At 34.4% G+C, this 20,213-nt stretch overlaps 5 protein-coding genes and 1 pseudogene across 9 annotated transcripts; 4 read left to right on the top strand and 2 right to left on the bottom strand.

The window, feature by feature from the left end:
• The first annotated feature begins 514 nt into the window (after positions 1 to 514).
• Positions 515 to 5,230, top strand: LOC108479739 (phragmoplastin DRP1E-like). Of its 3 annotated transcripts, XM_017782500.2 has the most exons (15): positions 515 to 916; positions 1,010 to 1,073; positions 1,486 to 1,593; positions 1,894 to 1,995; positions 2,129 to 2,179; positions 2,273 to 2,334; positions 2,572 to 2,662; positions 2,751 to 2,815; positions 3,020 to 3,214; positions 3,291 to 3,410; positions 3,505 to 3,575; positions 3,696 to 3,921; positions 4,167 to 4,217; positions 4,312 to 4,680; positions 4,824 to 5,230. In XM_017782500.2, exons 1-15 carry the CDS (start codon positions 779 to 781, stop codon positions 4,950 to 4,952), a joined length of 1,842 nt encoding a protein of 613 aa, XP_017637989.1. In that variant the 5' UTR covers positions 515 to 778; the 3' UTR covers positions 4,953 to 5,230. The 3 variants fall into 3 exon arrangements, 2 of the variants coding, with proteins under 2 accessions (XP_017637989.1, XP_052878815.1); XR_008275880.1 differs by lacking the exon at positions 4,824 to 5,230 and having other exon boundaries at positions 516 to 916; positions 3,696 to 4,006; positions 4,312 to 4,385; XM_053022855.1 differs by lacking the exons at positions 4,312 to 4,680; positions 4,824 to 5,230 and having other exon boundaries at positions 516 to 916; positions 3,696 to 4,006; positions 4,167 to 4,234.
• Positions 5,231 to 5,292: 62 nt separating this feature from the next.
• LOC108479740 (haloacid dehalogenase-like hydrolase domain-containing protein Sgpp) lies at positions 5,293 to 7,143 on the bottom strand. Of its 2 annotated transcripts, none has more exons than XM_017782502.2 (5): positions 6,784 to 7,143; positions 6,327 to 6,441; positions 6,047 to 6,198; positions 5,693 to 5,954; positions 5,293 to 5,596 (listed from the first exon to the last, which is right to left on the bottom strand). In XM_017782502.2, the coding sequence occupies exons 1-5, from the start codon at positions 6,810 to 6,812 to the stop codon at positions 5,405 to 5,407; spliced, it is 750 nt and encodes a 249-aa protein (XP_017637991.1). In that variant the 5' UTR covers positions 6,813 to 7,143; the 3' UTR covers positions 5,293 to 5,404. The 2 variants fall into 2 exon arrangements, with proteins under 2 accessions (XP_017637991.1, XP_017637993.1); XM_017782504.2 differs by having other exon boundaries at positions 6,327 to 6,403; positions 6,784 to 7,138.
• A 3,138-nt stretch (positions 7,144 to 10,281) lies between these two features.
• On the bottom strand, positions 10,282 to 14,424 carry LOC108477429 (pentatricopeptide repeat-containing protein At1g32415, mitochondrial). Its single transcript, XM_017779969.2, has 3 exons — positions 12,000 to 14,424; positions 11,497 to 11,656; positions 10,282 to 10,683 (listed from the first exon to the last, which is right to left on the bottom strand). Exon 1 carries the CDS (start codon positions 14,373 to 14,375, stop codon positions 12,096 to 12,098), a length of 2,280 nt encoding a protein of 759 aa, XP_017635458.1. The 5' UTR covers positions 14,376 to 14,424; the 3' UTR covers positions 10,282 to 10,683; positions 11,497 to 11,656; positions 12,000 to 12,095.
• LOC108477430 (expansin-like B1) lies at positions 10,528 to 11,946 on the top strand. The gene is made up of 5 exons (XM_017779970.2): positions 10,528 to 10,704; positions 10,793 to 10,899; positions 11,004 to 11,185; positions 11,317 to 11,449; positions 11,524 to 11,946. Exons 1-5 carry the CDS (start codon positions 10,581 to 10,583, stop codon positions 11,725 to 11,727), a joined length of 750 nt encoding a protein of 249 aa, XP_017635459.1. The 5' UTR covers positions 10,528 to 10,580; the 3' UTR covers positions 11,728 to 11,946.
• A 1,997-nt stretch (positions 14,425 to 16,421) lies between the features above and the next one.
• On the top strand, positions 16,422 to 17,527 carry LOC108478918 (non-specific lipid-transfer protein 8). 2 transcript variants are annotated; one of them, XM_053023457.1, is made up of 3 exons: positions 16,422 to 16,630; positions 16,714 to 17,119; positions 17,206 to 17,527. In XM_053023457.1, the coding sequence occupies exons 2-3, from the start codon at positions 16,773 to 16,775 to the stop codon at positions 17,213 to 17,215; spliced, it is 357 nt and encodes a 118-aa protein (XP_052879417.1). In that variant the 5' UTR covers positions 16,422 to 16,630; positions 16,714 to 16,772; the 3' UTR covers positions 17,216 to 17,527. The 2 variants fall into 2 exon arrangements, with proteins under 2 accessions (XP_052879417.1, XP_017636861.1); XM_017781372.2 differs by having other exon boundaries at positions 16,422 to 17,119.
• Positions 17,528 to 19,742: 2,215 nt separating this feature from the next.
• LOC108479280 (uncharacterized) lies at positions 19,743 to 20,209 on the top strand (annotated as a pseudogene).
• Positions 20,210 to 20,213: the final 4 nt, after the last annotated feature.

The following is a 20,213-nucleotide window of genomic DNA, read 5'->3' as shown; positions in this document are numbered from 1 at the left end:
AATCAATTCCAGCATTAAAGAAAAAACTTATTTCTAAAAAATAACATATATAATAACTTTTAACATGTTTCAAATCACTAACATAATTTCTTAAATTTTAATATCACAGGAACTCATCATCGAAAAGTTACAATTTCTTTATTTATTTTTAACCACATCTGTTAATTTTAAAAATCTTATTATAATAAAACCCACCTTAATCATTCTTGAAAATGTGATGGTAAAATATTCAAATTCATTCATTTGGGCTCTTACAAACCGACTAAGGAGTAAGGTATTGAATCAAATCAATGAGAGTTTAGGGTGGAATGGATAAGAAGTCCGCCAAAATTCAAAATTATTCAAATTACAATGCAGGCCCACCTTCCGTTTTTCTTCTTTTCAGTTACCCATCCAAATGGCGTGGTGGCGTCTTCCCACAACCGAAGAAACCAACAAATTCCTGAAACGGTAACAATACTTGAAATAAAACCAATAAATATTAAATAAATATCTGCTTACGTGGCGCATTTATATACTCTCCAACCGATATCCCATCATACCATCTTAGGCCCACAAAGAACTCCACACTCCAAAATAACCAAATTAATTATTTTCCAAAAAAAAAAAAAAAGAAGAAGCGAAAATAGCTTTTCTACTTCACTTCCTCGTTTTCTTCCTCTGCTGTTTCCTCTCAATCTCGTTCGTTATAGCAATTTCTATCCGTTCGAAAACGAAATCCAATACTAATTCTTCATCTGTTAGTGTTTTCAAACAAGAAGAAGAGGAAGGAGGTGAAATGGCGACAATGGAGAGCTTGATTGTGACGGTGAATAGGATTCAGAGAGCTTGTACGGTGCTCGGTGATCACGGTGGCGACACTAATTTGCCTACTCTTTGGGAAGCTCTTCCCTCTGTTGTCGTCGTCGGAGGCCAGGTTCTCTCTCTTTCTTTTCAGTGTGTCTTGCGTATTACTTGTCGTGGCTTTGCTGTGCTTATCTGTTGATGTATTAATCTGCTGTGAATGTAGAGTTCTGGAAAGTCATCGGTGTTGGAGAGCATTGTAGGACGCGACTTCCTTCCTAGGGGATCAGGTTATGGTTCTTTTTCTTTTTTTCTTTTTATTCTTGTATGTTGAATTCTCCGTTAGTCCGTTTTGACTTCTGTTTGGCGGCTGAGAAAATCGAAAAGAAAAGCTTAAATGATAAAATAATGGAAGGCGAACCACGTTACGTGCGTCGATTTTGTCTCTAAAGTTATTGATTACTACACCGGGAATTTATTTTTAAAAAAAAGTCAAATTAAAGTCAAACTGATTTAAATTTTTTTCTAATTAATCCTTCAAACAAAAGTCAAACTAAGTCAAAACTGGTGTGGCATGCTTCATTCTGTTTCATTTGGGAGATGGATAAATAAAATTTTTTGCATAATTCCCTTGATTTTGTTGCTAAGCAGAGAAAAAGCTAAATGCTGGCTATATTTTTACGTCTGCCTTTGAAATTTCAGGCATTGTGACGAGGAGACCACTAGTTTTGCAGCTACATAAAACAGAACGAGGGCTACAAGAATATGGAGAGTTCCTTCACTTGCCCAAGAAAAAATTCACTGACTTCTGTAAGTAATTTCTTCTACAAACCTATTTATTATTGACTTTCGTATTTTGTTCACCTTTCTCCGGATTTTATGCCAGTTTCTTGTTATGCAAATTATCAGGCAACCTATTAATTTGTTCTTTAAGTTGTAGGTTATTATTGTTAGAAACTTTATTACAATGATTTCTTACCTTCATGTGCTTGCTATCACTGCTTATTTGCAAGTATTTGTAAGGAGCTAATGATCCATTTCTTGGTCGCGATTCAAAATAGAATATCCAGCTGGAGTTGATTTGTCTGGGTTACTTGTTTCATAATGCAGCCATGGTTCGGAAGGAAATCCAAGATGAAACTGATAGAATGACTGGGAAATCCAAACAGATTTCTCCTGTACCGATTCACCTCAGTATCTACTCACCAAATGGTAACAGCATTTAGAATTTGATTTTTGTTGCAGAAGTTGCAAAGCAGTATGCTTAGTTTCATTCTATGGTGTCCTTGTACTATTTGTAATATTGCTTTCTGTTATCCGACAACTCTGGTTTATGGTTTTGCAGTTGTCAACTTAACATTAATAGATCTGCCTGGTTTAACTAAGGTTGCCGTAGGTATACCTCCTGCTTTATTCCTGGTTTTGTCCTAAAGCCATTCCTCTTTCTTTTCATTTATTATACTGTAATAGATGTCTTTGTTTTTGGTAGAGGGACAGCCTGAGAGTATTGTTCAAGACATAGAAAGCATGGTTCGCTCATACGTTGAGAAGGTAATGGAAATCTTCCACTTTCACAATTTGTGCTGGATGGCAGCTAGAAGAGTAATGCAATATTATTTATAACTATAAATCATCCTCGTGACTGTATTTGATGTTTTCTGGGCCCCTAGCCAAATTGCTAGAAGTATCTTTTTGATAATCCATCTAATCAGTTTATACTATCTAAGATACAATTTATTAGACCCTTGGGGGTTCAAATGATTGGTTTCTATTCTCCAATGATTGCAGCCAAACTGCATCATCCTGGCCATAACTCCAGCTAATCAAGATATAGCGACATCTGATGCTATAAAGCTCTCTAGAGAAGTTGATCCAACAGGTATCTCTCTGCTTATTATCTCTGGTTACGGTGTAATTCGATAGTCTTGTAAGAATATATTTATCAAAGTCATTGTTAACTGTACTAGGTGAAAGGACATTTGGTGTATTAACCAAGCTTGATTTGATGGACAAGGGAACAAATGCAATAGATGTAAGCTTTCTTCCTTTTCTAATATGCACTAATAGTGGGTTCATGATCTGACTGGGAATCTTCTGTGGCATAAAACCTAACTAAATATATTTCTTGTTAGTTAAACATGGAATTGGGATTCATACACACTACTTATTTCCCCTTACCCGATAAACATGTTCTTGAGGGAAGAACCTAACTATATATTTCTTTTTTTTAACGCAGGTTCTTGAGGGAAGAGCTTATCCACTTCAACACCCTTGGGTTGGAATTGTAAACCGTTCACAAGCTGATATTAAAAAAAATGTCGACATGATTGCTTCTAGGCGGAAGGAGCGCGAGTTCTTTGCCTCTAGTCCTGATTATGGACATTTAGCTAGCAAAATGGGCTCAGAATATCTTGCAAAAGTTCTCTCAAAGGTTTTGTTTTCTATCTATTTGCATTTCTGTATGGTAGCATGTATGTTTACTTATTAGAACATTTCTTTGGTGTCAGCATTTGGAATCTGTAATTCGAGCTCGCCTTCCTGGCATTACTTCTTTAATTAACAAAAGCACAGAAGAACTTGAAGCAGAGTTGTCCCATCTTGGTAGATCTGTTGCTGTTGATGCTGGGGTGACGAGTCTCTAAACCGCTGTTTTATTTCTTGATATCGGGATATCCATAGGTTCTGTTTTTCAATTTTTATTTTATTCCTATCATATATCAGGCCCAATTATACACCATCTTAGAGTTATGTCGAGCATTTGATCGAATATTCAAGGAGCATTTGGATGGCGGGTACTATATTTTAGCTCCTTTCTCTTCACCTTCATTTGGTGAAGAAATTGCAGCACAAATTAAAGATATAAAATGATACAATCATGATTCTTTATCATTCTGTTTCCAATCTTTCTCTAGGCGGCCAGGTGGAGATCGCATTTATGGAGTTTTTGACCATCAGCTGCCAGCTGCTTTAAGGAAGCTTCCATTTGACCGTCATTTGTCACTGCAAAACATAAGGAAAGTGGTCTCAGAGGCAGATGGGTACCAACCTCATTTAATTGCTCCTGAGCAAGGTTATCGACGTCTCATTGATGGTGCACTTAATTACTTCAGAGGCCCAGCAGAGGCTTCTGTAGATGCTGTAAGTTCCGTTTTCAAGGTTCCATTTTCTTGCCATTTCAGCTAGTTTTCTGTAATTGGCATAGGGCGCCCACTGTTTCTTGAAGGTGTGTAGAATGGAGAGGGTGTTGCAGTCTTGTAGGTGTTTTCTTTACCAAGGGTTCATGGAATGATGTTTGCTGGATTTAAAAAAAATATTAATTATTTCTTGCATTTTCATTCTTTAAAACATCATTCATCTGCATTGATTGGTGATCTTCGTTGCAGGTTCACTTTCTTTTAAAAGAGCTTGTAAGAAGGTCAATTGCAGAAACTCAGGTTAGGAGTTTGTAACTTTACCAGCTTCTTGGACGAAATACTGATACTTTAGGAATAATGGATGAACATAATTTCGTCTTTCGGAGTTCAACAGGAGTTGAAACGCTTTCCAACTCTCCAAGCTGAAATTGCAGCGGCTGCAAGTGAAGCATTGGAGAGGTTTCGTGAAGATAGTAAGAAGACAACTTTGCGGATGGTGGACATGGAGTCATCATACTTGACAGTGGATTTCTTTCGGAAGCTCCCCCAAGAAGTGGAGAAAGGTGGAAACCCAACTTCCTCATCTGTTGATAGATATGCTGAAAGTCACTTCCGCAGAATAGGATCAAATGTTTATTCTTATGTGGGGATGGTGTCTGATACGCTTAGAAATACCATTCCTAAGGCTGTGGTTTATTGCCAAGTGAGGGAGGCCAAACACTCATTGCTTGATCACTTCTATATACAACTGGGCAAAAAGGAGGTACCAATAATCTTTACTCCTTCATTTTCCGTCACATGCACATACATTCATTTCGACACATCCATGTGTCATCCGCTCAGTAATTTGATTGGAACGGGTTCCATTCAAACTGTTGTTGATTAGTTTTCATTATTTTCTTGAAGGGCAAGCAGCTGGCACAATTACTGGATGAAGATCCTGCATTGATGGAAAGGAGGCAACAATGTGTCAAGAGGCTTGAGTTATACAAATCTGCGAGGGATGAGATTGATTCAGTCTTGTGGGCCAGATGAAACTCACCCGACTGCCTGCTAAGAAACCGTTTGCATCACAGCTAAAAAACAAGGGAGATGCTGGAGAAGGTTTAAGTTCTTGAATTTTCAGCTTTCGTTTGTTGCATTTTCTTGTGCAGCTTCTTTTCACCCAGCCAAACCTAAACATTTCTAAAAGATTGGTCTATGCTTGGTTACTGTTTTCTTAAACCAGAGTCATCGTTCTAAATCCTTTTGTAGAAATGTTAAGTAAATAGTATCTCCATAGTGAATCTGAAATTTTAGTCCTTTTCCTGAAAGTACGGTGTTAAAGAATGAACGAGTAAAAAATACATACTATTGCAGTAATGAAATGAACATAGGCAACGGAAGTAATCGATGTATATAGTTCATCAAATCTAATTTGGGTACATGTGGGGCAAAATTATTAACCAAATAAAGTTCTTGCTCCTAAATTGCTTTCGAATTCACGCTCAAGCTGCTGTTTTCAAAGAATCTCCCTTCTTATCAAGCTCCTCTAAGGCCGACCATAACTTCGGATCCTCATAATCCTTTACAAGCATAGTAGGATTGGCTTCCATAAGTACATTTTCAGGATTTCTGGTTGTCAACCCCACAACAGGCATTCCAGCTGCAACTCCTGCTCTTATCCCTGATGCAGAGTCCTGGACGATGAAAAAAACAGAGCAAGTTTTCAAATTCTGAGTTCGTATTTGCTAGTTTTTTTATACTGAAACATAGTTGGGAAACTGAACGCATACCTCACATATAAATGTGTGATCCTTTGACACCTTGAGTAGTTCAAGTGCCTTCAAGTAAGGGTCTGGGTATGGTTTGGCATGCTCACACTCGCTTCCAACAATAACAACATCAAAGAAATCCTTGAGCCCAAGTTTTGAGATCATGAGTTCAGCATTAGGTCTTGGAGCATTAGTAACAGCAGCTTTCTTCAACCCATGATCTTCAATCCATTTCGTTAGTTTATATAATCCGTTTATAGGTGGCAAGTTGTCTGAGGCCAACCTGTTCATCCACACAAAGTATTAACACTACTAATGCTACGTGGCAAACTGGAAAACTTGAATACTGTCGCAGAAGAAGCAAATGCATTTTACCTCCGAAACATGGCTTCCTTATCTTCCAAGAACTTTTCGCCTCTCGGTAAATCATCAGGGAAGAGAGTAGCAGCAATATCGTCATTGTGCCTCCCAGCAATGTTTTTGATAAAGAATTCTTCATCAATTGGAACTCCATTGTTGAAACCAATCTGTTATAACACAATAGGAATTACTAAAAGTAACCCAAACAATTCTCAGGTTTGTAAAAGTCCAATTCAGGCAGAGAGCATGCTTGAAATTGTTTAGAAAACTATGCTTTACAGAAAAAAACAAACACCTCTAGGAGCATTTCTTGGAAGGCTTGGTGGTGGATAGGATCCGAGTCACATAAAGTTCCATCAACATCAAATAATACTGCTTCCAAAGGAGCAAGATCAGGAATAGATTTATTGCTGCATTTCAAAAAAGTAACAAAATTAAGACAACCTTATTGAAAATGCATGCATATGTAAACAATCACAAACACATTAAAAAAAATTAAAATATGAGAAAAGAGATCTTGACCTCAGGGTAGTGAAACGTCAGATTTAAAATGACCAGAATAGTAGAACATACAATCAAATAAAAACAAAGATCATTTTCGGCCTAATAAAAAGAACAACAAGAACCCAGATTACTACGTTGGATCAATGTTAAAACGAGAAACTGAAAACAACCCATCTCAAATCCAATATATATATATCGAATGAAAGTACACAAACAAGAGAAGAAAGAAGGAAACAGAATTTGCATACCTCTGAAGAGAAATTTCACCAGCCGTCATTGTTATAGTTGGGGGGGGGGAATCAGGTTTTTGGAAGAGATGGGTTTAGAATTGGAGATCGAAGTGAAGGTGGTGATGAATATATAAAGACGAAAATTTGAGGAAGGGAATGTACCAAGGAATCGAGAAATGGGCAAGGGGAAAAAAATAAGGAGTGGGAAGGTGTTTTCGGTATTTGGAAAGAGCACCGGGTTCAGGTTCAGGTTCAGGTTCGGGTTCGGGTTCTTCACTTTTAGTTAGAATAGATGGAAAAGTCACATTTGAATGAGCAACTCGGCACCACCTATTAGTTTTGAACTTTCCTGGAAATTTGGGATCCTCAAAATCAAACCAACCAGCTCGCCACTTAGCTGAGGGCTGCCCACCACACACATCAATATATATTTGCCACGTGCCACACATCAATATTATATGTATATTTATTATTATTTATTTATAAGTATTACTTTTTGTTTCACTTTTTAACACGTTTCTGCTTATTTTACTCTTTTTACTTCCATTAAAAAATTATTTTATATTTTATGAACATATAATTTTGTTTAATAAAATAATAGAAAATAAATCTCAAAATTACACATAATATTTGTTTAATATACAATCTTATTCATAAAATTTTGATTTATCTAATTTTCATAAAATTTTAAAATAAATACCAATAAAACATTATTTTATGTTTATATATTATATACATAAATAATTATATTTATTTAATATAAAAATAAATTGATGTATGCAGTTGATTCAAATTTGAATCACAATTAAAATTTTATTTATATAATTATAGTAAATCAAGTTTATGTATTAAAATATAGATTGAATTAAGATTCATATATAAAGTTGAGATTTATTAATTAAAAAATTTAGAATTAATTTATTTTATGAATAAGAAATGATTGAATACTACTACTTGTGATGAACTTAGATGGAAAAGTATGAGGAATCCAAATTGGGTACGTCCTCTCACATTTTATTGTATTAAGAAACCAATAAAATTGTAAGAAGAAAAGGGTTGAAGGTGAATTAAGTCAGTATAGCAAAATTTTAAGTAGTTTCTTTTTATAATTTTGACAAGGTGAGGCTTAAAAAGTCCATAGGTTTGGGCTTTAGCCAACATTAAGACCGGGCCCTGCACAGTTGAATTGATTTTTGTTTTGTACGGATTGGATTTGGATGGGCTTTTCTTAATTTCGCATATAATTCGAAGGGAAAAGAAAATATATAAAAAAAAATTGAATTCATCTTGTCTTTTTTCCTGAAATTCCCTTGTAATTGACCTTAAATAATTCTTGTTTGCTAAGTTGAATTTTAAAAAATTTTGACTATTTTCGTCTGACAGCCGTTGGTCTTAGAACTTGTGTTGATATTGTGAGGAAAACATTTTGTTCTAATGTTTGGTTTCCTAGAAAATGCACATTAGATCATTTTGGGAACTTACATACAAAACCACAAACTAGCAATTAAACATATTGGCAATTTAAGGGATGAGAAATGTAAGTTTTAGACTAAATGAGAGAAAAGGACAAAAAAATTGTGGGGATTATGTTTAGCTTAGATTAATTGTTGGGGTGTAGGAGTAATTCAAGCAATGGAAGCTCTTTTCTTCTGTTATAAAGTTTTACATTTCCTGCCTTTTGGTGCTTAGTCCGGTACAGAATTAAGGTGCTCAACCATTTTCTTTGTTCTTTATAATTGAGTCTGTGATTTTTTAACCTTTGTCTGTACAAGACTTTTGTACATTTTCCATATAAAATAAATTGAACTTTCGATCAAATAAAATACAAGTACAATTACTTTAGTTTTTCCTCTACTAAACTTTTTTGTCTTTTAGTTATATCATTGTATTCTTTTATAAATATACAAATAATTAACGTGGAAGAACCAAAGAAATAACATATATACCTCAACATCATGCATGCATGCATGCATGCATGTCTGTATACATCTATATATTTGTGCAGTGAACTATTTGCAGAAGGCTTTAACTCTATTCTTTTCACTATATGCAAAAGCTGAAATCTGTTTCCTTCCAAATCCAAATAAATTAGTAGAAAAAGAAAGAAGAGAAAAGTATATTAATTAAAGACACTAATTTCGAACCTGCAAGTGGGAGATAATATATTCTATTTACTTTTCATGCTACTATTATTTACACACAACACATAAAATAAACAAGGCTTGGGATCATTAAAAAACTTTCCACCAAATTAATGCTTATAATATACTTTATGGTAAATAATGTAATGTTGGACTGATTTGAGCATAACATAGCGTATTGCAGTGTCGTTTTACAAACATTAGTCATAAAGTACATTTAGGATATGATTAAAGAAACCCTTACATAAGCTTGTTGGACTGACCTATAAGGTTTTAGCTTTCAATTGAATGATGTATGACAGGCAACAGCAATATATGTTACAACTTGCTTATTTATACTAAGGATTTTTTTTTTTTTTAACAAAATGGATTACATGTCACAGCTGATGTGGGTGGGGGTTCAATGGATATCTTCACGTTGGGTCTATGTTGGCGTGCTGTGTCAGCATCATTTCTTCCTCCCTTCTCTCATCACACTTTCAATTTCCAGCTTGGCTTAAATTCCTTCCTATGAAAACAAGTTATATATTATAATATACCTTTTATTAAATTTCAGTCCAGCTACCAATCCAAACCTTAACCTCTATTTAACTAGTTAGTGTAATCATTCTTAAATCGAATCCAAATATTTACAATCTCTTACAAGATTAAAGGTTTGATAAAGGATTTACAAAGACTAATAAAAAATCATGAATAAACTTTAGTGGTGTGTTTTCTAAGCATATTATATACATATATGCCATAGTTCTTTTTATATTATATAAACAATATATTATTTCTTTTACCTTCTTTTGAAGACAACCCTTCATAGTTTTAGCAACACGCTGGGAGACAAAACGTAGAGAGATGGGGGTGTTTGCTTTACATCTTCCACCCTCCTTCAAGAAATCACAAACCATGTGGTCATTAGCCAATGAGAACCCCATGAAATAAAATAATGGCTAAAATAGCTACGATTCTTAAACTATGGAAAAGCACCAAACTCTCCTCCATCCTATAGTCTCATTCAAAGTAATTGAAGTCATCTTTTCAACTTTCAGCCCCCTATTTCTTTTGTTAGGTAAGTAAAGGTCAATAAGATAAATAACCTGCTGTCATGGTCAAATAAGCTTTGCATGTACAAATTAGAAAATGTTTAGAGAATCAAACAAAATGTGCACATTGGTTTTATATATAATATTTCCTTTGATGTGAATGAGAATATTAGGGTATCATTTGACGATTAAAAGCTAAAAATAATCTTCATTACAAATGACGGTTCGGGAGAACTTTGATTAATATGATATATGTTTATGACTATGTACATGTACATGTACATGTACATGTATATACTAGCATCTTTCACACCATAATATAGTCCACCTGTATGACACTATTGTCTAAATGCTTGTAAGAAATTTCATTCAGGGAAGGAAAAGTTCTTTAGAGTTTGAGAAGTCAGAGGGATGTTTTCAAATAATAACAAAACAAGTACAAAGATAGATGAAATAAAATCCTAACAGAATTCCACTTAATATAATAATTTAAAGAATGTCAAAGTTGACAAGGCTTGCCAAACTAGGATATTTTGGTTGCTTGCTTCACTATAAATACCAGCCTGCAGACCCCTTTGTTCCATGCACTACCACCTTGTCTTCTTTGCTTTTATTGTAATCTTTGTTCATTGAATCCTCTATGGCTCTCTCTCTTCCATCCCTTCTGATCCTTTTAACAACTTTGCTTCTGACAACAGAGGCAACGACTTTCATCCATTCGCGAGCAGCTTACTACCCAAACTCTGATGAACATGGAACAGATGGTAAGAGAATGCAAGGAATGTGTACTTGTGTTGTGCTCGTGCATAATACAAACATACATGCTCATTTATTTTCTTTACTGAATTGCAGTGGGTGCATGCGGTTTTGGTTCTTTTGGAGCAACAATAAATGGTGGAGATGTATCAGCAGCATCTGATCTCTACCGTAATGGTGTAGGCTGTGGTGATTGCTACCAGGTATTAAAGAAAGGCTTGCCTTGATATGTCATGAAACATAACATAGATATCCTTTCACATGCTTAAATAGTATCTAACCTGCTCTTCCGTTATTGCTATAATAGGTGAGGTGCACCAACAGCCACTATTGCTCAGACAAAGGTGTGACCGTGGTTATAACCGATCAAGGCTCAGGTCCCAATACTGACTTTATCCTGAGCAGACGAGCCTTTGGTAGGATGGCTCAGACAAAAGATGCAGCTGCATCTCTATTAGCCCTTGGAGTTGTTGACATTGAATATAGGCGGTAAGACATCACTATATTGAGGAGCATGTCATTTTTCCCCTTTTAATCCACCTTACTCTCAATAATCTAGAAGTGTATCATATATACAAAATCATGGATCTCTTACTCATTCCTCCGCTCTGTTTATTCAGTGTTTCATGCAGCTACCCCAACAAAAATATTACTATCAAGATAGATGAGAACAGCAACTACCCTTACTATTTAGCATTTGTCCTATGGTATCAACAAGGGGATAAGGATATCACAGCTGTGCAGCTATGTGAGGTAATATGCTCTTTCAGACCATAAATTTCCGTGAAGAAAATACTTACAAAATCAGGTACTCCTAATATCTGCAGACCCAAAACTTTGTGTGCAAGCTCTTGGATAGGAGTTATGGAGCAGTATGGACAACCACTTCACCACCAAGTGGTCCATTGTCTTTAAGGATGTTATTGAGCGGAGAGGACGGAGATGAATCTTGGATTGTTCCTGTTAACAACATACCAGAAAATTGGAAAGCTGGAGAGACATATGACACAGGAGTACAAATTGATATCTAGATATCTGCACCAGAGTCATTCATTTCTTTGTTTTAGCAACACACCTAAAAGAATAAGTTTCTAGGTTTCCTCAAATATGTTCTTTCATTATGTTTAATTGGTTACAATATATATTTTATTATTTTGTGTCAAGGAAGGAGTGACAAATTTTAGCAAGTAAAATTCTTATGTAATCTTTGACTAATGAAATTTTATGTTTCTTAATAAAGATTTAAATTTCTTGAAGCAGTCATTGTAGAAAACAGCACTATCCATAAAATCAAGGAAAAGACCTTTAATTTTATGTTCCGCACATGTTGTGAAGGTACTAACAAGAGAAGCATTGTTAGGTCTAATATTGCCTTTTTCCATCATCCTATCAAACAACATCAAAGCCTGGGTGAAATACTTTTGCATGATTTGTCAGAAATCCCAAATAAAAGTAAGAAAACTTCATCTGCTTGTTGATGAAGTTTATCTCCAGACTTGAACACATGAACTCTCCCATTCAGCTGTATCCAACTACACCCAGGGGCTTTTCTTACTCCTTTCAATCCCATTTCTTTTCTCAATTTCTGCTCTGCTATGTGCAGACCTCTTGCTGCATATATATTGCAGAGAACCACGTGGGCAGGTGCATTCATTGGATCCAGCTCAAGCAGTTTCCTGGCAGCATGTTTAGCGATCTCAGCACCTGTCTCACTGAGCCCACATACGCCGAGTAATGCCCCCAAAATAGCACGATCTGGTTCAAAAGGTAGACTCCTGACAAACTCTTCTGCTTCCTTTACTCTCCCTGCTCTGCCCAACAGATTGACTATACTAACATAATGCTCTAAACCAGGTTCAACTCGATAAATATCACTCATTGATTTAAATAATTCCAATGCTTTACTGATAAGGCCTACATGACTACATGCCGATAGAATACCCAAAAAGGTAATAGAATTTGGGTGACATCCAGATTCCAGCATCGCTTCAAAAACCCTTAGAGTTTCATTTGCTAGTCCATGATGAGAAAATCCCATGATCATTGAATTCCATGAAATCAGATCCCGAGACACCATAGTTGAGAATATGTTATATGCATCATCTATTAACCCACATTTGGCATACATGGAGATAAGGGAATTCTCAAGAATCAAATCAAATTCATATCGTGTTTTCTCAAGCATGCAATGGATTTGTCTCCCCATATCAAGATTTGCGGTTGCTCCAGAAGCTCCAAGAAGAACAGAATATGTAGCATTCAAAGGGAAAACACCTTGCGCCCGCATCTCCAAAAATAAAGCGGTAGCTTCTATAAAAAGTTCATTTTGGACATAGCCTGAAATCATTGTTGTCCATGCAACTGCATCCTTTTCTGGCATGTTGTTAAATAAATTACTAGCTTGAAAAACTTGACCAATGCTTAAATAACCATCAATCATTGAAGTCCACGAGATCTTATCTCTAATAGGTGATATATCAAACACATATTGAGCCTTTTCCAACTGTCCAGTGCGAACATAGCCGGTGATCATAGCATTACAAGATTGAACTGAAGAGTTATTCAAGTTCTTGTTAAATATATAATATGCAAAGTCCGTGATACCAAATATTGAATACATCTGAATGAGGCTCCTAGATAACCTGCCATCATAATCATCATACTCCAATCCAGCAACAATTACTTGAGCATGTAACTGCTTTCCAAGACAGGGAAATCCCATTCCAGCACAAGCATAAGCAAGTGATACAAAAGTCTCAGTATTTGGTCTTATTTCATAGTTAGTCATTTCAAGAAAGAGCAACAAGGCTTCTTCATAGAAACCATTCCAAGTAAACCCTCCAATCATGGCAGTCCAAGAAACAATATTCCTCTCAGGCATTCTACAAAACAAACAATACCCTTCATTCACTTCACCAGCTCTGCAATAACCTGCTATCATACTAGTCCAAGTAACCACATTTCTATCCTCCATTACCTCAAACAAATCTCTAGCTTCTTTCATCCTACAGTTCTCAGCATACCCATAAATCATAGTGTTTGATGAAATTATGTTACGGACCGGCATTGCATCAAAAATCAACCTTGCCTCGTCCAAATCCCCGTTCTTAATCAGCCCACCTATCATAGAATTCCACGACACAACATTCTTTTCAGGCATACTACCAAAAAATCTCTTTCCCTCAAGAACTCTACCACTTTCCAGCAACCCACATAACATCGAAGTCCACGAAACCACATTCCTCTCGGGCATTTCGTCAAAAAGCATTCTTGCTTCACCAATCCTCCCATAGTTTATAAAACTCGACAACATAGCATTATAACTAACAATATTCCTCTCAGGCATAATTTCAAACAGCGCTTTGGCTTCATTAACAAAACCAATTCTTGAGAACTTCGAGATAAGAGAAGTTAAGTGAATAACGCGGCCATGGTTGCTTCTTTGGGGCATTCTGTCGAGCAGGTTACGAGCTTCCGAGAGACGATGATTGGATAGCAAAGTGAGGAGTTGTGAATCATTGAACGTGAGTTTTGAGTGATGAGTATTTAAAAAAATGGATTGAGATTCAAAGGAACGAACATAGAGGAAATGGGTTGAGAAAATGGGTTGGGAACGAACATGGATGAGATAGTAGCGAAGAAGAGAATGCGAGGCTTTTGACAAAGTGATGGCGCGCATTAGCCTTTATTTTGAAAAGCAGTTGTTAATGACTTAAAATGACAGTTTTAAGACCATAAATATAACATCATTGTCACATAGTGGAGTTTTTAAACTTCTAAAACTTGTTTAATTTTTAAGTCTAAAAATAATAATTTTTCATTTATAAAAAAATTATTTATTTTAAAAAGTTTAGGGTAAACTATAACATTAATCACTAAATTATTGGTAAGTTTTTGTTTTGGTCACTTAACTAAAAAAGTTACAATTTAATCATCAAACTATTCAAAACTTTTCATTTAAGTCACTGGATTGTTAAAATCGATGCTATATGGCTTTTCATGTTTGCGTTGCCTGCACCGATTGAAAGCTCTCTTTCCCCTTTTCTTCTACAGTTCAGTTTTTTTCATGAAATAACCTTGGACATTAAGAATCTGCGAATCAAAATTCAAACAATTTTTTTCTCCGATATCCGACACTGATCGTCAGATTGACTTGGATCTAAGATATGTTCTTTTACTTGTTGATAGGTACTGATCCACTGTTTCGATCGTCGAATTATCACTTGGAGCTTGCTGGCGGAACTTTAAAAAAAATTAACAGCTTAGTACCTTAAATAAAAACTTTTGCATAGTTCAATGACCTAAATGAAAACCTTCGAATAATTTAGTGATCAAATTATAACTTTTTAAATGAAGTGACCAAAACGAATACTTATTCGTAGTTTAATGACTAACGGTACAATTTATCCAAAAATTAATTTATCATTTTTAAAAATACTATTAGAAGATATTGTTGAGAATATTTTTGTGCTAAAAAATGTTCAAAGGACATTCTATTGGCAAAGTCAATTTTTTTTCTTCTTTCCTTTGTTTACTTGGTAAATATTGTTTGTTAGCTCAAAAATATCACGTCTGCTTATGAAATATTGTTTGTTAGTTCAAAACTACAAGGATATGAATTAAAATTTAAAATTCATTTCTAAAAGAAGAAAAAGAAAATTTTGACATATTTTTACAATTTTATCTGCAATTTATTATTAACTTTACTTATTAAAAGATTTCTGTTCATCCCTTTGTTTCTTAAAAAAGAAAAATTCTCTTCACAACTTTGAATTGTCACCTTTACCAATGTACAATCTTTATAATTCTTATCTATTCAAGACACTATTTTTTAAGACTTAAAAACCTCTTCGATAACTAATAACCTCTTAATTTAGAATGAAAAAATTATATAAACAAATAACACCTCAAGTGATTGTTTATAAAGTGTAAGCTCTTAAGAAAAATGAATAAGGCTTGTATAAAAAAAATTACAAGAGAAATATGAAAAAAGTAAATATATATTTTCACTTCATTTAGTTGTGAATGTGAAAATTGTCTTTAAAATAGTCTAGAATAGTGTAGTATCGACACCTAAAAAATATGCATCGATATTTTAGCCTCTAGAAATAACTACGGCCGATATTTAACTATTAAAATACTTTTTTCAAAAATACTTAAAATGTTTGAAATATATCAAATATTTTTATTAAACAAATTTTGAGTATTTTAAAACTTTTGAGAATATTTTCAATAAACTTTTCACAAAATGAATTAAGAATAAATATGTAAATTTTATTTTAAATGTTGTTATATAAAAATTTGATAAAGATAAACATTATTTATAAAGAGTTTTTGTTTCTTTTTCTAAAAATATTTCAAATTGTGCTCTATCATATTCTAAACATGGAGAAAACTCTTTGAATTTATATTTTTTAATTCACAAAATTTATGAATAATGATAAATTATTTTTATTGTTAGTGAGTCATTAATATAAATACATATACTTGTATGGTGGTAGTTTTAGTATTATATATATTTAATATGCAGTTTGGTTAAGATGTTCATTCATGGCAAAACTTTAGCCATAGATTTTCAATATGTTGTAGTCGTGTAATGCAAGTAATCTTCCTGTCTTTGAATTAATGTACAAATTCCACCAGCTTTGAATTCTTAAATCTTAACCAAACACACACTTCACCATAAAATATATAAAAGCTAATTTCACAAAGCTTTCAATTGATTTGGTTATTAAAACATCAATTCTACTTAATTAAATCGTAAATAATTGATAAATTTTTTATCAATTCACGAAACCCTTTTTGTTAAGAAAAAGAAGAAGCTAAAATCCTAATGCTGGTTGCTTATTTCGTATAGGGCTGCATGAACCGACATGGCGAGGCTTCTTTGGTTTACTTAAAACTTTCATCAAGCACACACCTACTTACTTGGGTGTAAGAAACAATTAGCTTAAAATATTTTCACTCATTTTCTTGGATCGATGAGTATAGCCCTTCAAAGCTTCCTATAAATGCAGGTAAATCAGAAGTAGCAGTCATTGATTAAAGCCAAAGGTTTCTTTTTTACAGAAGAACAATGATGGGTTCGAGAATCAAAATCTCAGCTCTGGGTGTTATTATGCTTCTGCTGTTGATTGCCCCAGCTTCCAACGCTGCCATTTCGTGCAGTGTTGTGATAAAGGACCTGAGGCCTTGCGTGAACTATCTTACGAAGGGGAGCGGAAAACCACCGTCCGCTTGTTGTGCGGGAGCCTCCGCTCTGGCATCCGCCGCCGCGTCATCTGCCGACAAGAAGGCTGCTTGTGAATGCATCAAATCAGCGTCTAAGAATATTAAACCCAATAACCAATTAGCTCAGGCTCTTCCTTCTAATTGTGGAATCACTTTGCCCGTCGCCATTTCACCAAATGTCGATTGTTCCAAGTACGTAAAACCTTCTTATGAAGTGGAAAAATTATCTTTTTTTTATACATCAATTCCCTTTTTTTAATTGTCTTTTCCTTTTGCAGGGTTGGTTGAGAGCTTGGAAGCTGAAACTGGGAGTGCTTGGATGGGCATGAAGTAATTAAAAAACTCCATGATAGAAGCTCAATTGTTTTGCTTATCAATAAACTGGAATCCTCCGGTCTTGGAATTTGGATTCCTTGGGTGAATAAAAGTTTAATGCTACCATCTACTTGTTTTCCTCTTTTTCAGGGTTCATACATATGAGATGATCATGTTGTGTATTCAAATATTTCTTATTTTGCACTTCTGTTGAATGTCTATGCTTATGATGTTCTATTTGTCCTTAATACTTCATGTTTGGATTTTTAAGCCACAGATAACAAATTTCTTGCATTCTATTCTATCATAGGAATAAATCGGTGGTAATCATAATGACAGCCATCATAACTAAATTAATGGACGTTAAAGCAATAATTCCATAACAAAGATAATAACTTACATTCTAGATTTGATTTCCTTTCATATTTTGGAAGCAAATATTTTATTAATTTTAGTAATTTAATAAATGAAAGAAACTAATTAATTTTTTCTAATAAAATTATTTAAGAAGAAAAGAACACTACCTAAGTAAATAATGAATATAATAACATTTACGTACCAAAAAGAAGAATATAGTAACATTTAATAATGAATAATGATGGTGCTTTCTCTTGCACGAGTGGAGCTGCTATAGGAGTGGTAATGAGAAATGATAGAGCAGAACTGATTGCAGGCGTGGCCAAGAAGATTGATGTTGATTCGGCTGAGGAAGCTGAAGCAATTGCAGTTATGGGGGGGGGGGGGAAGTGGGCAGTTAAGGAGCAGATGAACAAAAGTCATTGTGGAAACTGACTCTGATATAGTGTGTAAAGAGATTAAAGGGGCTGGTGGGAGTACAAATTGGAAGTTGCTACCTTTTGTTCAATCTATTGAGGATCATGGTAGAAAGCTGGAAGAGATTTTGTTTAGAAAAAGTCAAGAGAGAAGCTAATAAAGCGTCAGATTGGACTGCTGGTCAAGCTCAAAAGAGGATGAGAATGGGAGATTTGGTGCGTGCACCTCCATTCTCTTTAATGAAGGTTTTGAGAGGTGATGGACTACCATCTATTCATCCTTATACTGTTTAATTTGTAGTGGGTGTTGAGGTGACTGCTTTGGTCTTCCGGTGTCCGTTGGATATTGTGACAGGTATTTGCTTTGTCTTACGTGTAACAAGTGGTGTTTTAAAAGTAATTGAATGAATTCATAATGGCAAAAAAGAAAATTGCATGTCTAATGTTATTGTATTCACATTTTAACTAATTGATATTGAAATTCATGCATACATGTCTAATTGAGGCGTTTTTTCTAATTCAGTTACAACATTTATACATTCGAAGTTAAAAAAGAAAAAACAAACATTTCTACATCCAAATGTTTGCTTCTAATGAAAAAAAAAACTCTAAAAGTATAATTTCTTTTTATGGAAATGAATTGATTACCATATTTTTTGTGTGGCATGAACACAAGAAGATGTAAAATCTTTAAAATTTAAATATTATATAAATTAAATCTTTAACATTATATAAAAATCGATTTCAAGATTTTAGGATAATATAATTTTTGTAAGTTTAGTACATAGTGCGGAATTAAAGTTAGCAATTAGACTTGACAAAAAAGAATATTTAATAATTTGATTTCTCTCGTTGGACATTTTTCCTTAATTAGCAAACCTTAAGTGATAACGACTATAATGTTAAGTGTAACTTTTATGTTTGTAACCCTAACAGATTTTCAATTTATAATGATAAACTTTTAATCATATAATTGGGTTAAAATCTTACAGAAGATGTAATGAGAGGAGTAGTGGAGTTGATGGATTTTGACTCACTCTATCTAGACAAAAAGTCGAAAGATATTGAGCATAAAGATAATGGTGGTGGAGATAGGCTGAGAGTAAGGTGACAGGATGTGGGCTATAATATTAGAGAGTTGACACTTCTTTTATTGTCTTGTCAAGTAGCGTTAATGTGATGGATCTACTATCAGATTATCATTATGAGATGCATAAAAATGATGCCTGTGATAAAATGCATTATCATTCATTATAAATCAATGTACGAAATAATTTAACCCGTCTGAAATTTAATTATCTAAAGTATCATCTTCTAAATTAAATAAAATACCTAAGGAACGAATAATAGTATCTTCCAGCTTTTTTTGACGAGATACATCCTACTTGATCAAAGAGTTAATTCAAGAACCACCCAATTTATAGCAAGTGGTGGTGACTTCTCATGTAACCTATCATATTTCCATTATCTTGAGTTGACAAGATCATTATAAAAATGATCATTATAATTACCACTTTAAATTTATTATTATTATTATGCGATTCATATAAAACCATCAAAATAAATTTTAATGACACAACTTTTTAAATTTATTATTATTTCATCCATATAAAACATGGAAATAAATATTTAATCACACAAATTTAATAAAAGCATATTTGCTGTTTTATGATGCACAAAAACATAATGAAAATAAATAAGAAGATGATGTTAGAATAGAACGCTGCGTTTTACGGAGTTTCCAATTTCATCTTGTAATAAAATCCTCGCGTCCTCCAAAATTCCCTACAGGCCATCGAAAAGCACGCACAGCACGGTCATGGGTCTTCTATCTTGGTTCAGAGGTGATTCCAAACCTCCCAAACAGCACCCAAGTCCGATGAGACCCCGAAACCCGTTCCGGGCATGAACGGCGCAGTTGAAATTCCCCGATCCGAGAGTGTTACGGTATTCGAGTTCGGGTCCGTAGCCGCTACTGCAGATAAGGTTACGTTAGCCGGATTCTGCCCCGTGTCCGACAAGCTCGAGCCTTGCCGCTGGGAGATTCTGTCCGCCAAGGGATCCGACGCTCCCCAGTTTCGTGTCGTCTTTTGACGATGAAAAATCGATTGCAAGCATGTCGAGTGTTCACATTAGACTCTTCTTTAGTGATTATTGCAATTTTAGCTAATGAGAAAATACATCATTATTCTTATGCG

The sequence above is a fragment of the Gossypium arboreum genome, chromosome 12, assembly GCF_025698485.1.
Source record: "Gossypium arboreum isolate Shixiya-1 chromosome 12, ASM2569848v2, whole genome shotgun sequence".
Lineage (NCBI taxonomy): Eukaryota > Viridiplantae > Streptophyta > Magnoliopsida > Malvales > Malvaceae > Gossypium > Gossypium arboreum.
The sequence above is the reverse complement of the archived record's forward strand: the minus strand, read 5'-3'. Positions and strand labels throughout refer to the sequence as shown.